Genomic DNA, 17,922 nt, shown 5'->3' on the forward strand with positions numbered 1-17,922 from the left:
AACACACTTTTCAAGATCCATGAGTCCTACACATGCCTATCACAACATGTGGTGTACTTCATTCTGTGCACTAAATGTTATCATCCAACTTGGGTGGAATCTTGCTGAGCAGTGTCTAGTTGAGCTGACATCTTCCAAGTGGTATTCAGTGGCTAGTGCTTGGCAATTTCCCCTCTGCAATGAGGGGAGCTGTGCTTGTCTTTTTGTCTCATTCTTTGTGCAAAAGGCACAGTGCAAAACTCTATGATCTGGACTGTAGTTTCTGGAAGGAACAGTGGGGACCGAGGCCCGGAGGAACAAGAGGAGGAAGCTGAAGACAAGGCCCCACCCCTAGTGGCAATGGTCAGGCTTCTGTTCCATAGTGCTTCCGCCTGAGGAGGGAAGGGACCACAGGCATCCTAACTGGGTTTGCTCAATTCTTTCCTTTCCTTTGTTCACTCCTTTCTACTCTTGGGGGAACCCAAAAGTGACATGGTTCTTTGTCCCCAGTTTCCTTTCTGCTCCTGAGAGAAGCGAGGTGCTCTCATCTTTCTAAGCTTGGTGAGGCACTGTAGGCACTGCCCCTCTAGCTACAGTCTGGCAGCTTTCAGGGATCAGTTTGCTGGACTCTAAAGGAGCTGACAGAGGAGCTGGAGCAGCTTTTCTTCTCTGGATGCAGTGTTCTGCAAGTCAGGAACAGTTTGGGAGCCAATTATCTGGGCTGCTGCTGTTTGAGTAGTCCCTGTACTTCCTGGTTCCTGTTCTCAGATGGAGTATGAATACTCCAGTGGATAAGCCTCTGCTGTTAAGGCTGCTCCTGCCTCATGGAGAAGGGTGGGGGAAGGGAGCGGGAGGGAGGGAAGAAACAAGGGCCCTTGTCAGACTGAAGCCATGTTTCATGCAAGAGGTGCTTGCACCAGCATGTCCCTTACCATTCCACTGACAATCATTTTTTTTCAAAAGGCATGAAAAATTGGGATATATAGTACTCATAGACTGGAGAAAAACAAATGAACCACTAATCTTCAAGAAAAGAAAGAAGAGTGATCCTAGTCAATACTGTCCCATAATTCTAGGGTCTATTCCCAGTAAAATAATGGAACAAATATTATGAGGAAAAATCAGGAAGCATTTAGAGGATATTGGAACCATGAGCAACGATCATAAAGAAAATACAATGAACAGCTCTTGCCAGAAAACCTAATTAGTTTTTAAGATAGAAAGATGAAGGGAAAGGGAAAGCACTAGAGGAGCTGATGTGTTTAGTAGCTACTTTGCTGATCTATGATAGTTCTAGTATCATTTAATATGTCTTTTAATGGTCTAAAAAGTGCTTATGAAATTAATGAAATTCACAGATGGTATAATCTGGCAGGAGTTACAAACACAAGTGACAATAGAGAATTAATGCAAAGAAACCAAAAGAGATTAGCAATATGAGATCTGATTCACCATAGTGATCATCCAGTTTAATGTCAGAATAATTGGTTTTAATTCCATTCCACTGGCATAAAACTGGAGTATGTATTGGTGAATTAAGTCCATGGAGTGAAAAAGAGTGAAGGAGGTGCTAGTAGTCAGAGAGTTTGCAATATGATACAGTAATAAGTTAAAAAGACCACTGCATCATTGAGCTGTATACACAGAGGCATTATGTCATGAGACAAGGAAGCAGATTCATAGATTTTAAGGCCACAAGAGACCATAATTACCATCTCTTCTGATCTCCTGCATAACACAGGCCATAAAATTTCACATAGTGGTTCTTATATCAAGCCCATAACTAAGAGACGGACTCTACCATGTTTTTGGAGTGACAACATGTCTAATACTGTGTTCATTTGTCAACAACTCATTTCCAGAATGATATGGATCAACTGGATCTCAGAAAGAGTGCAACAAAAAGTCTAAGATAACACTACATGTAGTGGAATGAATATAGTAAAAGTAAGCAAACAAAAGGCCCTACAAAACAAACACCCAAGACTTTAATTTAGCCTGAATATCACAAAAGAGCTTCCAGAGAGTGAGATCTGTTAGGCTGTGGAACAGCGTCCCAAATGAAGAAGTGGACTATTACTTGGCACAGTTAAACTTAGATGCCACAACACAATAGAAATGTACTATAGGGTGTACAGTCTTGAACTGATTGACAGGGACTTGAACAAATTGGTTGGTCTGGTAGGTCTTTTATATTTTTAACTTCTGTGAATCCATGATATATAGATTCAATATAGTGTTCAATAAATTAATTTGTCTGTTGCATTGGAAAATTGAGTGTGTTCCCAGAAATCAAGATCACAAATATGTTTGTTCCCCGGCTGAGTAGTGCTAGTGCTGATGGCACTGAATTAGCTAAGCCACTGCTTGTCCCCTAAAAAAAGTCCTGGCCAAATATATAGATTATCTCATAAGAACATAAGAACAGCCATACTGGGTCAGACCAATGGTCCATCTAGCCCAATATCCTGTCTTCCAACAGTGGCCAATGCCATGTGCTTCAGAGAGAATGAGCAGAACAGGTAATCACCAAGTGATCCATTTCCTGTTGCCCATTCCCAGCTTCTGGCAAACAGGCTAGTGACACTTCAGAGCATGGTTTTGCATCCCTGCCCATCCTGGCTAATAGCCATTGATGTGCCTATCCTCCATGAACTTATCTAGTTCCTTTTTGAAACCCATTGTACATCCTCTGGCAAGAGGTGCACAGGTTGACTGTGTGTTGTGTGAAGAAATACTTCCTTTTGTTTGTTTTAAACCTGCTTCTTATTAATTTCATTTGGTGACCCCTAGTTCTTATGTTTGAGAAGGAGTGACTAACACTTCCTTATTTACTTTCTACATACCAGTCATGATTGTATAGACCTCTATCATATCCCCCCCCTTAGTCGTCTCTTTTCCAAGTTGAAAAGTCCCAGTTTTATTAATTTCTCTTCACATGGAAGTTGTCCATATGCCTAACCATTTTTGTTGCCCCTTTCTGTAGCTTTTTCAATTCCAATATATCTTTTTTGAGATGGGGCAACCAGAACTGCATTTTTGACTACTACTGCACATGTAGTGGGTGTTTTCAGAGAACTATCACAATGACTTCAAGATCTCTTTCTTGAGTGGTAACAGCTAATTTAGACCCCATCATTTTATACGTGTAGTTGGGATTATGTTTTCCAGTGTGCATTACTTTGCATTTATCAACACTGAATTTCATCTGCCATTTTGTTGCCCAGTCACCCAGTTTTATGAGATCCCTTTGTAACTCTTTGCAGTCTGCTTTGGACTTAATTATCTTGAGTAGTTTTGTATCATCCGCAAATTCTGCCACCTCACTGTTTACCCCTTTTTCCAAATTATTTATACGTTGAACAGTACTGGGCCCCGTACAGACCCCTGGCGGACACCACTATTTACCTCTCTCCATTCTGAAAACTGACCATTTATTCCTACCCTTTGTTTCCTAACTTTTAACCAGTTCCTGATCATGAGAGGACCTTCCTTCTTATCCCATGACAGCTTTCTTTGCTTACGGGCCTTTGGGGAGGGACCTTGTCAAGGGCTTTCTGAAAATCTAAGTACATTATATCCAGTGGATCACCCTCGTCCACATGCTTGTTGACCCCCTCAAAGAATTCTAGTAGACTGGTGATGCATGATTTCCCTTTACAAAAACCAACTTTGACTCTTTCCCCAACAAATCGTGTTCATCTATGTGTTTGATTACTCTGTTCTTTACTATAGTTTCAACCAGTTTGCTGCTGTCTGTCTTCTACACTGCAAACTGTTTGGCAGAGGACTCCTTTTCTATTTATATCATGTACAGTACTGACCAAATTGTTAGCACTTAACATATATTAATAATTCTTTTAAAAAATAGAAGTAAAATCCTTATGTAGCCAAAAGGGCAAAATATAATTCTAGATAAAAATTATCAATACTATTGTAAAATTCTAATGCCTAAGGGTATGTCATCCTGTCTTATGAACCTACTTACTTTCACAAAATGTATCTAAGGACATTCCATAGAAGAAAACAAAAGGCATGGAGGATGAGGACAATCAAATTTGACAGATTATAGGGGTCGAGCCTCGACCCCCTCTTCAGGCTGCTTTGCACTGCTTAGGCCAGTCCCAGGATCAGTGGAGCTGAAAGGTAATTAAGAGCCACTCTTCTGCCCACATCCTTGTTTCCTGCAGTAGAAATACCCAGTTGTTGGAGGACCAGTATATATAACCTTACACTTCCTGCTCCTGGCCCCCCATACATAGAATGTCTGAGCGGGTTTGGCCAGATTATCTTGTGCTCTAAGAATCACAGGGCAATGGAATGTCCCACTGGTGGCCACTTCCACTACTAACAGCCCCGGAGGGTGTCGTAAATTGCATTAGCCCTGGCCATCCTTGGGATTGAGGGATTGGAAAAGTTGCTTCTGCTCTCCCAACTCTTCGGTTTTGCACTAAGCGCATCTCAACCATACCTAAGGATCTGACCCATAGTGCAAGAGCTTGCAACTTTGATTTGTGTGGGTAGTTCTTATGCAAATAATCCAACTGAACTCAACTGATTTAAATAAATTCAGACAAAATGTAACAATGACAAGTTCCAGTTGAGTTGCATTTTCTGAAATAAATTATTCAACAGCCAGTTAGAGTGGCAGGGCCCAGAACTTCTCAGGATTCAGCCATAATTTTTTGTAATATTCATACAGGGGAGCTGTAGAATAATTTCAAGATTCTTTTAAGAACTACTGTGTATCATTCAAAGAGATGGCCATTGATCTCACTAAGGTGGAATTTCTACCTCCTTCAGGTTTCAACCACTAGTTGTTTTTTGTTTGTTTGTTTTACTAGGAAAAACTTTGAAACTTGTTAGATACTCTGTTTTCCAAAACAATATAGTATTTTAATCAGACTATGGCAGTACTCAGATAAACAAAACAGAAATCTAAGCCTGAGATCACTATGCATTTAACAAAACAACACTTATCAATAACGTTAAAAAAAAAAGCCCTCTCACCTCTATTCCCCATCCATAGTTAAATATGACCAGCAGACTATAAACAGAACAGTTCAAAAAGAGTGACGGGAAGGGGAAGCACTTTCCACAACACAAAGAAATTACCTATGATGTACAAGTCGGCAGTAATTCACCATATATTTACTCATTCTACAGAACGTGAATTAGTGTAAATCACTGTATCTCCACCAATTATTTATTCCAATGAGTATGAAATTTTGGTGCAATTCATTATCTCTCTCCAGAGATTACTTACTCTAAAAAGCTGGTGATGTAGTCCCGGCTACAGGCTGACCAGGAGAAGGGGTTGGTGTTTGCTGTAATGTGAGCTGCCATAAGTTTTGCTGCTTCATGACCTTTGGTCCCACAAGAATTTCCAATTCCATCATGGTTCATACCAAAACTGTCCAAAACAGAAGGAAAAAAAGTGTCCCATTACTTTCCTATGGTACCAGACAAAAACAGAGTTTGCAACTGAAAGGCCACGCTCAGTTAGTGTAGGAGGACTGAAACAAGATATGTATGATTAATTCAGACTAAACTCTGTACACTCAGAATACTATGCAATTTTGCTGTTTCATATAAAGATATCAAAACATTTTACTACATTGTGTAAGTCTCACAATAGCCCTGTGAGATAAACAAAAGGGACTCATACTTCAGGCCTTATTTGGGAGTTTGGCCCAAGTAAGAACTATGGGTAAATACCTGCTCTTGCACTCAGATCAGTAAACACAGACACAGAGAGTCTGCGTGATATTGCCAATGTCATATAGTGAGTCAATGACAATCCAGAATAGAACTTAGGCAGCCTAACTACTAAACAACCTGTGCTCCCAAAATGCATCCATTTATACAGTGGTCTTGATCCTCTGCTGTTCTAAGTCTGCTTTGTGGTGGTCCTCAAATGCAGGGTCAGCAAAATGATTCAGATATCACCCCCTTCTTAGCATCCAACATAGTTCACATGGTCACAGAAAAAGGAGTGTACCCAAGGATCCTTGGAGGTTGAACACCCCGTTGGAACTGTAGGTGGCCAGCATAATGTAGAACAGCTAAATCATCACCAAACTAAAACTAAAAGCTAAATCTTCTTTAACAGACTACTTAAGAGCAAATGTTTAACTTTATACATCAAATTAACCTTTAAAATTAAATAACTACTACATTTTAGATATAACACGTTAGTGAAATATTCAGTTTGTCAGCAGTTTGATTGATATGATGTAAATTAATCATAATAATTAAAGATAACATACAAAAAGGCACTCTAATTAATTGTATAATTTTTTAAAAATCATCTCCCCTGTCCGTCTTTGGGGTAGCTGGAGTCAGTCTGCAGTATGGCAAATTTTCTTAAATATTCATCTATCACAAAGGAATTTCTCTTTTCCATGCAAATGTCATTCAAGATCATGGGCTTGTTATATTCCATTCTGGATCTCGTCACAAAAGATCATGATATCTCATGAGCCATTCGAAATAGCAGATTTCATTACTCATGGGAAGAGACAGAAAGACAGTTAGTGAAAATGAAATATTCATAACTTTAAAATACAACCTTCCCATCCGTACTGTGAGAAAAAATTCAAAGCAAAATCAAAACACGTTAAACAAGTTATCCCTCAGACATGGTGCATTTATTCTGGCTTAGTTCTTAGTGGTAGCACTTTTTACATTTTTAGGCAAAAACAATGCACTTTTATTTTCACTCTTTTTTTTTTAATGTAAGGCTAATCACAATCACTTCTCTCTGCTCTGCTCTTGAGTTATACAATCATTTAAGTATTGTGAAATGATGTAAATTAATTCATCACAGTGTACATAAATGTAATTTATGCATGCAGTCTGAAGATTTTTTGTAATACTGTAAATTATGGTTACTCACCTGTAACTGGAGTTCTTTGAGACGAACTCAAGTCTGTATAGTCACACCCATGGGATACACCGACTGAGCAGCTCTGATGGTGGAAACTTTTGATAATATTGCCTGTTGGCGCACTCTTGTACGCCCTCCTGCTCTTTCCCTCAGTGTTCCTGAATGTTCTGAGGGCAAGGTTATAAAAGGGGTATAGCACTCTGACCACCTTAGTTTCTTCTACCGCTTCCCAAAAGTCTGATACTCTAATTAGGACTTAGGAAAAGGTGAAGGTACATGGGGAGCGTAAATATGCTCCACATTACATTTCTACACAGTTCTGTTAAGTGGAATGCATCTAAGCTATACCACTGATGTTGCCTTGGCCTTTGTGGAATGGGACCTAATCCCTTCAGGAATAGGAACAGATGCCAATAAGCAGCCATCCTCTATGCACAGTCTAGCCCATTTTGATGTTTGAGAAGCAATTGCCTGTCCTCTTTTGTTATTATCATAAGATATGACAGGAGTAAATCTGGAGATTTTCCAAATTGTTTTGTCCTATTAAGATAATATACTAAAGCCCTCTTAGCATCTAAACTTTGTAACTTATTTTCATCTGCAGTTGTATGGGGTCTTAGAAACACTGGCAGGTTAATTGACTGATTAATGTAAAATTCAGTCACTACTTTAGGTAGGAACTTGGAAGGGCAATGTGGCAAACCTTATCTTTATGGAGTACAGTAAATGGCAGGTCAGTCTTGAGGGCTCACAGGACACTCTTCTTGCTGATGTTGTAGCTATGATAAAAACTGTTTTAACTGAAAGATGAAATGAAGAACATTCTCCAATTGGCTAAAAGAGAGGCTTCATGAACTGCATAAGGACTATGTTAAGGTCTCATGTCAGTGGAGGGCCCTTGAATGGTGGATAGATATTAATTAATCTATGATTCTATGAACCCTTTCATAAATCTTTCAACTGTCTCATGTGTGGATATAGATTTGTTTTCAATAAGTGAATGATACACTGATATAGCTGCTTAGCAAACCTTAATAAATGCTTAATTAATCATTTCCTAGAGCTAAGACAAACCTCCTGTATCCCTGTGAACTACACTGTAATAATCCTGATTGAATCCTATATCTCAAGCCATCAGGTGTAGGAAATATGAGTCCGTATGATAAACTTTTCCATTCTGCTGAGTCAACAAATGGAGTGAGACGGAGAGATTGGAAAACTCCTTTGGATAGCTGAAGGTGGTCCGGGAGCCACAGTTGCTTCAGCCTTGCCAGAACAACTATGATTACTTTGGCTCTGTCCTGTTTTATCTTCCTTATTACCCTCTGAATGAGAGGAAATGGAGGGAAAAAATATAGAACACCTCATACACAATTTATCCTGAATGTGTCAGATGGTGTGATGCTATATGATTGAAATGTGACCATGTATGTCATTGATATTGCCATTGTTAGACAATTGCAACAAATCTTGTACAAAGTATGTTATGTAAGGTACCAATGGAAAAGTTACGATTTGCTAAATAAGATTATCCTGTTTATATGCACATATCATCTTTGTATCTGAAGTTATGAATATTGGCTATATATCTATATCTCAGATCGGTTTGTGCCTGGGGTAACACCGACAAGCTAGTTTACATCCAGTTTAGCCAGCCCATTGTGAATGGACTATTCAAGTTTAATGATCCATTAAGGATACTTCACTCTAACAATGGGCCATAGAAGAAACTCATTCTGCCCAGATATCAATTCCTGCAAACGCCTCAGCCTCCAAGGGGCCAATGGCTACCCCCTGTGAGTCATCAGGCCTTGTAAGGACATGTAATATGCTCATGTGACACTGGACTCAATCTTGTGCCAGTAACTCTCCACAGGACTGTGAGCTTTGTTTGAAACAGAAAATTTACAGGCACATGGCTCAGGGTATAAAATCCCCCTGGGACAATTCCATTTTGCCTCTTTACTGCTCTGATTCTCTGGACTGTGGATTTACAACTAAAAGGAGCATACTGACCTATGGACTGATAATCCCTCAACCTTTTGGAAGTTACCAGAGAAACTTCACAAGCCAGCAGTCTATAACATCACTGCTACCAAACCTGATAGAATCATAGAATCATAGAATATCAGGGTTGGAAGGGACCTCAGGAGGTCATCTAGTCCAACCCCCTGCTCAAAAGCAGGACCCATACCCAATTAAATCATCCCAGCCAGGGCTTTGTCAAGCCTGACCTTAAAAACTTCTAAGGAAGGAGATACCACCACCTCCCTAGGCAACGCATTCCAGTGTGTCACCACCCTCCTAGTGAAAAAGTTTTTCCTAATATCCAACCTAAATCTCCCCCACTGCAACTTGAGACCATTACTCCTTGTCCTGTCCTCTTCCACCACTGAGAATAGTCTAGAACCATCCTCTCTGGAACTACCTCTCAGGTAGTTGAAAGCAGCTATCAAATCCCCCCTCATTCTTCTCTTCTGCAGACTAAACAATCCCAGTTCCCTCAGCCTCTCCTCATAAGTCATGTGTTCCAGACCCCTAATCATTTTTGTTGCCCTTCGCTGGACTCTCTCCAATTTATCCACATCCTTCTTGTAGTGTGGGGCCCAAAACTGGACACAGTACTCCAGATGAGGCCTCACCAATGTCGAATAGAGGGGGACGATCACGTCCCTCGATCTGCTCGCTATGCCCCTACTTATACATCCCAAAATGCCATTGGCCTTCTTGGCAACAAGGGCACACTGCTGGCTCATATCCAGCTTCTCGTCCACTGTCACCCCTAGGCCCTTTTCTGCAGAACTGCTGCCTAGCCATTCGGTCCCTAGTCTGTAGCTGTGCATTGGGTTCTTCCATCCTAAGTGCAGGACCCTGCACTTATCCTTATTGAACCTCATCAGATTTCTTTTGGCCCAATCCTCCAATTTGTCTAGGTCCCTCTGTATCCTATCCCTGCCCTCCAGCGTATCTACCACTCCTCTCAGTTTAGTATCATCCGCAAATTTGCTGAGAGTGCAATCCACACCATCCTCCAGATCATTTATGAAGATATTGAACAAAACCGGCCCCAGGACCGACCCCTGGGGCACTCCACTTGATACCGGCTGCCAACTAGACATGGAGCCATTGATCACTACCCGTTGAGCCCGACAATCTAGCCAACTTTCTACCCACCTTATGGTGCATTCATCCAGCCCATACTTCCTTAACTTGCTGACAAGAATACTGTGGGAGACCGTGTCAAAAGCTTTGCTAAAGTCAAGATACAATACATCCACTGCTTTCCCTTCATCCACAGAACCAGTAATCTCATCATAGAAGGCGATTAGATTAGTCAGGCATGACCTTCCCTTGGTGAATCCATGCTGACTGTTCCTGATCACTTTCCTCTCATGTAAGTGCTTCAGGATTGATTCTTTGAGGACCTGCTCCATGATTTTTCCGGGGACTGAGGTGAGGCTGACTGGCCTGTAGTTCCCAGGATCCTCCTTCTTCCCTTTTTTAAAGATTGGCACTACATTAGCCTTTTTCCAGTCATCCGGGACTTCCCCCGTTCGCCACGAGTTTTCAAAGATAAGATATAAGATATAAGATAGATAGACAAAGATATAAGAACATCGCAATAATTGTATGTATATGATCTATTCACCATTTTAACTCTCTTCTTCTTTTCTTTCATTAACCTTTAGGTTTTAATTACTAAAGAATTGGTGGCAAAGTGATTATGGGTAAAATCTGAATTATATATTGAGCTGGCTATGTGACTGATCTCTTGAGATTAGAAGGACCCTATATGTGATTAAACTGGTTTTCAATAACCACGCCTCATAGATTCCAGTATCTGGGAGCTGTGATAAGGGCTGCATTTTTGACTTTTTGTTAACCAGTGTGGTGAGGCAGAAGTTTACCTTTGTTACTGGCTTGGTATAATCTAATGATAGAATAACTACCAGTTTGAGGTGAGTCTGCCCTATTTCTCAGCAGTTTGTCCTGAATCTGGTGTTCTCAGCTGTGACCCACTGGGGCACAGTGACAGATGGATTGACTGTCTCTCCCGGCTCTTCAGCAACGTCTGGGACACCTTTGTGTTTTACTTTGTCACAAAATGTCTACCTCTGGACAACCTCATGCACTGATGTTCTCTTTATCACTGACAGATTGAAAGACCATTTATGGAGTTCTGTTGTGTCCCTGCTCCGGCAGTTTGAAAGGCTGTTTTCTTTCACTACTAGGCGTAGAACTACAGGTAGGTCCTGTATTGAATTCACCATTCCCAGAGAGACATCGCTTCCTTACATAGCTCCATGCAATGAATTCTTCCTCCTTGTTTATATAATACATTGACATTGTATTGTCCATAAAGACCTAAATTATCTTATAATGATGATAGGCAGAAATGATTTCAGAGCCCAATGTATTGCTTCTAGCTGTAGCAGCCTGATGTACAATTTCTTTTCCTGGAAAATCCATTGGCCACAAACTGTCAATTTGTCGAAACGTCCTCCCCAACTTAGGTTGGAAACATCTGATGTGATTGTTGCTGATAAAGCTGGAGCAATGAAAGCCATTCCTTTTATTTTTTGAAGGTTTTGAGGTTATGAGGCCCATTAGTCTGAGAAAAAATATGATTCTTTGACAAGGGAACTATGCAATAAGGCTAAGGCTTGCTGAATCCTTATAAACCTTTATTCTGGCAGAAAGTGTCTGACTTTCTGAGAGACAAAATTGCCCCTATGAAGGGGATCTTTTGAGTGGGTAGTATGATTGACTTCTCCCAATTTATCTTTTGTCCCAGCTTATTGAATAGGGAGTGTGTGCAGGATGTGACTTCTGATAGATTTTGTTCTGACAATGTTTTGATTAGCCAGTGATCTAGCATCTACATATATGTGAATCCCTTGGCTTTGTAAAGGCACTAATACTGCCAAGAGGCATTTTGTAAAAAGTCTGGGGCAGGAGAAAAGCCAAAGGGAAGACTTTGAACTGAAAATGATCTTTCCCTACTAGGAAACAGATATTTGCAGTATGGCAATCTGATTGCAATATATGTCCTTCAGGTTGAGAGCTCAAACCAATCTTGTATTGAGAGGAAATGTTTTATATAGATGCCAAATTCAACATGAAATCAGAATTTACTGATGAAGGAATTGAATTCTCTCAGGTCTAATGTAGGCCAAAGACCTCCATCCTTTTTTGGGATTAGGAAGTACCTTGAACAGAAACCCTTTCCTCCGAATTCCCTCAGCTCCACTTCTATTACCCCTGCCTCCACAAGACAGGGAGCCTCCCATTTTAACAGGCCCTCATGAGAGGGGTCTCTGAATAGGAATGGGGTGAGAAGGTTGGGAGGAGAGAGGGAGTCAGATTGGATGGGGTATCTGCTGTGAATTATTTCTAATATCTATCTACCCATAGTTATAGCACTCCAGTTGCAGAAACAACACAGGCAGTCACCAAAAGGGGTAGGAAAAGAATAGTCCAAATTTGGTTTGCAGCTCTCAGACCTTATGTCAAACCTGAGGATGAAGGTCCAGCACAGATGTTGACATTGAGATCTGTTTACCTTTTACCTGTGGCTTAAACACTTTCCTCCTTTGCTGCCAATGTTATTCAGCAGAATGTTGTTGATGGTAGAGGCATCTCTGAGAAAATAAAGACTAGGAAGATGAGGATGCATACTGTTGTCACTGATACCTGAACACAGCTACCTAGTTCTTCTCCTAGGTTGCTAATACACTCATAAAGATCTGGGTGCAGATCTAGTGACTGTCACTTCTTCAGGAACCTCATTTTATTGCTAAATACACCATTCCCTTTAAAGGGAAACTCCTCCACTTTAGTGATTCTCTCTGAAGGTAGTTCAGATGATCTACTCCATGAATGATTCCTGAGAGAGATGGCTTCTAGGAGAAACTTCCAAGGAATCAAATGTTACTCTTAGATTGTGTTTTTCAACAATCTTTAGACATGAGGGCATTGGCTAATTTTCTTGGAACCTCTGAGATGGATTTTGCAAATACCACCATCTTTTCCCAAAGACAGTACTGGCTACATGCAATTACAGTCTGGTAATCTGACATTCTTACACCCAATGTTTCAGATTAAAATACTTTTTTGCCTAAAATGTCCATTTTCTTGCTTTCTTTATCAGAAGGTGTAGACTACATCAAGCACCCTTAGACCTCTGGGCTGCAGCTTCAGCCAAATGCAAGTTCAGAACTGGATGTCTGTGCAAAAAGAATGAAAAACCCTCATCCAGTAATTGGCAGCTACCTTTTTCAACATTGCTTGAACAGAAGTGGAAATGAACCATATTATTGCTTTTGCTAGCTGCCAGAGCCCATCTAAAACTGGCAGTGTAATTCTCTCCTTGGATGGAGAGTCAAGAATGTTGAAGATGATGAGAAGTCTCCTTTACTATCAGAAAGGGGATTTTCAAAGTAGTTGCCATTCTCTCAACTACTTCATGAAATTATACTGCACCCTCTGATGGGGAACACACAGTTGTAATCCCTACACTCTCACCTGGAGAGATTTACTCCTCCAGTTCAGGGTCCATTTGTCGGTATTCTTCAGGCATCCCAGCCTCCTCTTCTTCCAAAAGTGTGTCTTTTGTCCAAGGGGAGGCCAAACTCTGCAGGATGAGGACTGGAATCTACCAGGGTCTCCACAGGACTGATGGGAGGCCACTGGGAAGCTTAAATAAGTGTTTAGATCTATATTGTTTCCTATGTTTTCTCTGTATTGCTTTTATCCTAAAATAAATGTTCTCTGCTTTGAAAGAGCTGTTTAGTTTCTTGTAACCACTGGCATACATTGCACATAGTCCTTGGAGAGAAAGCAAATATCAGGTGCTGAACTTTAATCACAGTAAAGAAAAAGGGGGATGCAGCCTAAAAACTCAGTCAGAAGGAAGAGGGACCTGGATTCTGGCCCAGAGAGAGGTGATGTCTAGAGGCTTAAGACTTAAGGGTGCATTCCTTGAGCAGACCATGAGGGGGAGGGGGGGGTCAAAGGTGCAGTTACCCCAAAAACTGTGACAGTCCCTTCTGCAGAAGTGTCTGGTGCTGCTCCTCTCTGGAAGTATCAAAGGCTGAAGCTAATCTATGTTCACTCATGGATCAGGAGATGACCCAGTTCTGGAGGGCCTGCTTTCACAGCCTGATGCAGCAGTAGAGCTTGAAGTCTATTTTGCCACTCTTTCTGTGCTCTCAGGTGAAAGTACTGCAGATTGAGCACCCTGAAGGAGTGTCCCATCCTGAGGCAGGCTAGGCATCTTGTATGAGCTTCTAAGGCTGGAAACACTGCTGGGCAGGAGGCACATTTCTTAAATACTCAGCCTCTTGAACTTCCAATCCACCATCAGATCCCAATAGCAGAACTAAAGTCTTAACTTCAAATAACTACTTAGAAAAATTAAAATAAATAAATAAATAAATAAATAAATAAAAAGAAATAAAATCCAACACTAAAACCTAAAATCTATCTTACAAAAGTATTAGACATTATTCAAGCTAAGAATCTGGGCCAAAGGCCCAGATACAGTTCCTGATCTGGCACCTACAGCAGTTGAAAGGAACTGATGTGGCCAAGGCACCATGCTCCGTTTTATAGCCTCATCTTCAGAATCTTCGGAGCAGTTAGGGGAAGGGATGGGGGCATAAGAGTGCTCCAACAGGTACTGCTATCAAAAAGTTCCACCGTAGGATCAGCACCACTGGTGCATTTTATGGGGGAATATGCAGAGGACAGTAAAAGAAGAACAGATGTTTTCAAATTAGACACAGATTCAAGACAACTAAAAAGAATCTTTAATCTAATTCACTCTTTGTTCTTAAGCAATCTGGATGTAAAATACTGTCAACTCATTATTATTAACATCATTGTTTCTATTAAACAAGTTACACTTTGTTTTTCATAAACTTTGTGTCGCCTTCATTCTTCACTGTAAAGTTTTAAAATACATTGTGCTTGTTCCAGTACTATACAAACAGAATAATTTAAATCTTCAAAAATATAACATACTTTATATAACTGAGAAATATATTAATATTATTTAGGATAACTGAATTCTACTTAAGGACTAAATTAAAAAAAATAAAGGGATTACCAAAATCAAAATTATTATTATTGTAAAATGTAAATAGGACTCTAAATTATGTCTTTTCATAGTGACAATGAGAAATTTGCAAGGAGAGGGAGGGAGAAAAAGGGGAATGTTTCATCAATAATCTGTTCCAAACAGAAAAAAGAGTGTCAATTTACACAAAAACACCAGTACGGAGTACTAGGATTTCTTCTACCGTGTCAGCTCACTCAACAAGACCTCTATGACCATATCAGGCAAGGTTGTTTATATCAGTGGTTCTCAACCTTTCCAGACTACTGTAGCCCTTTCAGGAGTCTGATTTTTGTTGTGTACCCCGAGTTACACCTCACGTAAAAACTACTTGTTTTCAAAATCAGACAAAAATGTCACCACACACTATTACTAAAAAATTGCTTACTTTCTCATTTTTATCATATAATTATAAAATAAATCAATTGGAATATAAATATTATACTTACATTTCAGGGTATAGTATATAGAGCAATATAAACAAGTCATTCTCTGTATGAAATGTTAGTTTGTACTGACTTAGTTAGTGCTTTTTTACACAGCCTGATGTAAAACTAGGCAAATATCTAGACAAGTTGATGTACCCCCTGGAAGACCTCTGAGTGCCCCTGGTTGAGAACCACTAGGTTATATGTTATTTTTATGCCAGCTAATAGAATAATTATTTGTTAACTGGTGTGATGTTATAGATGGTAATCGCTTTGAAGCAGGATCTATCTTTATTTTTTATTTGTTTACAGCAATATATTGCTGGCACTTGGTTTTTAACATACGCTCCAAATCATGATGTATAGTAGACAGTGTCCTGCCCATTATATTTATGTAGAATTCATGACAGCTATCCACGTGAATTTGATGTAATACATGCCTCCTGGTCAACTTAACTTATACTCTTCATTGTATACCACAATAAAAGCTTACTCTCCTAATAAAAATGTATATGCAACATATTCTTCACATTCAAATATAACACCTCCATAATATTAATTTTCTTATCTTTTATTTGTTGATGTCTTATTCTGATCCAGAAGCAAATACCTGCAAAGTCATTTTTAGTTTTCTACTTAGTAATATGTAATATTTGAGACGGCATATACTCTTTTGTCTGATATCCAACATTTTTACTACCCTCACGTATTTCCGGATTATACAGTGAAGGTGCCACTAATGGCTCCATATTTAAGGCTGAGTTGAATTCTGCACTTCTGACATTACGAAAATTTAATTTGTTACAACAAACATTGATATGGATTAATCATAATTCTAGGGATGTTGCATGGAGCACAGTCAAGGTTGTTTGGGTGCCTTCACTCTGCATTTTCATGCCTTAATATATTTGGATTTATTTTAAGTTTTACCTTAACTGTGAATTTCCTGGGTTTGTAATGTACGTTTTGGGGTTAATTACAATATCTCTAATATTTTCCCTTAATTACTATAGGTATTCTCAACTTCAACTCTCTTAACATAGTTTTTCTCTGAAATTTTAAAGTAAATGAACACAAACATAGTTGAACAATGAATCCTTTAAAATATATATATAGTGGTCACCTAACTGAGCATAATTCTGTGTCGTGCTACTTATGGAGCACTTTAAAATACAATCAAGTATGATTCACTGAAGAAAATTATAGTCAACTTAGAAACACACTTTGCAACAGGGCAATGGCAAACTCTCATTCACACCTTAATGACATAGGGCAAAATTCTCCTCCCGGATCTGCACAGTAGACAACTAGCCTGCACATATCTTATATGTGGAACACCTATTAAAGTCAGTGAAGGTGCTACACAAGGGAGTGTGAATATGCAATAGTGATCATTAGCACCGTGTGTCAGAAAAGTAAGTTTTCCCTTTAATCATGAAGCAAACTACTGTGCTTAGATTTCCTTTGGAAATATGAAACCAGCATTCATGTTGCCCTGAATGTTACTGTAACCTTTCTTTCCACCTCCATTTATTCAACTCTACTTATGCTTTTGTTAAGATCTGTGAAATGTTACTGCATTCCCTTTCCTTGAATATAATATTTTAATGTAAGACTAATTATTTCAATATATTATAATTCTAAACTTTAAACTATAGTTTCCACATATCTACAAAATATTAATCTTATTTCACATCACAGAAACCAGACTTGTTTTTCTAGCCTCAAGTTTATGACATTTAAGTCTATTTGGACAATTAATCATTAAAGCTAAAGTCCCAATGAAGTTTCTTTTTATGTTAACGTAAGTTGTGAGTTTTTACAACTGCAATATAACATGAGGTAGACACAAGACATAATAAAGGAAATCACAATTTCTTGAACCCCAAAAGAAATATAGAAATTAATATATTGTTATTTAATGATTATTTTATATGATTTTTCCAGTTAATTCAGTGCCTCTTTAAGGTGAAGTGATTATTTGATATGCAACAGGGCAAGAAACTATTGCTTGGGCTAAGTAGAACACTGGAATTCCAGTGGATTCTGTGTTAAAGTGGCCTCATGGACTCTCATTGGTTGGGCTGACCTTAGGAGCCAATTGTCTGTTAGCGGAGTTTCTCTTTCACACATGGATCATTTAAACCATCACATACTGTTGAGCCAGTGATCCTAGTAACAGTACTTCAGATATCACCCATAGGTTTTATATGGTCTTTCAAACCTCCCGTGATAGAGGACATGCTCTTTCATTCATAATTAGGTACCAACCCATCCATTATGGACTGCCAGGGACAGGTTTATCCCAAGTACCAGTAGGTGGTAGTTGGTGCTAGATGTGGTTTGGGCTTTGATATGCATGTCCCTATTCTTTTAGGCTGGAGTCTTCTATGCCACTTGGAACTCCATTCCCCTGTCATTATTCGAACATGCCTCCAACCAGCTTAAATTAACAGCTTTTTGTAGTGCCGTACCTATTTGCTCCCCTTGGATGAGAAACGGATTTC

General features: G+C 39.5%; 1 protein-coding gene across 4 annotated transcripts in view; it reads right to left on the reverse strand.

Annotated features, from left to right (window-relative positions):
* ADAMTS6 (ADAM metallopeptidase with thrombospondin type 1 motif 6) overlaps positions 1–17,922 on the reverse strand; it is a 321,368-nt gene that overhangs the window by 170,661 nt on the left and 132,785 nt on the right. For all 4 annotated transcript variants that reach the window (XM_075128498.1, XM_048850900.2, XM_048850901.2 and 1 more), the window contains exon 10: positions 5,246–5,392. In XM_075128498.1, coding sequence (XP_074984599.1) covers positions 5,246–5,392 — 147 coding nt within the window. The remainder of the gene's footprint in view (positions 1–5,245; positions 5,393–17,922) is intronic.

The sequence above is a fragment of the Caretta caretta genome, chromosome 5 (genome assembly GCF_965140235.1).
Source record: "Caretta caretta isolate rCarCar2 chromosome 5, rCarCar1.hap1, whole genome shotgun sequence".
NCBI classification, from domain to species: domain Eukaryota; kingdom Metazoa; phylum Chordata; order Testudines; family Cheloniidae; genus Caretta; species Caretta caretta.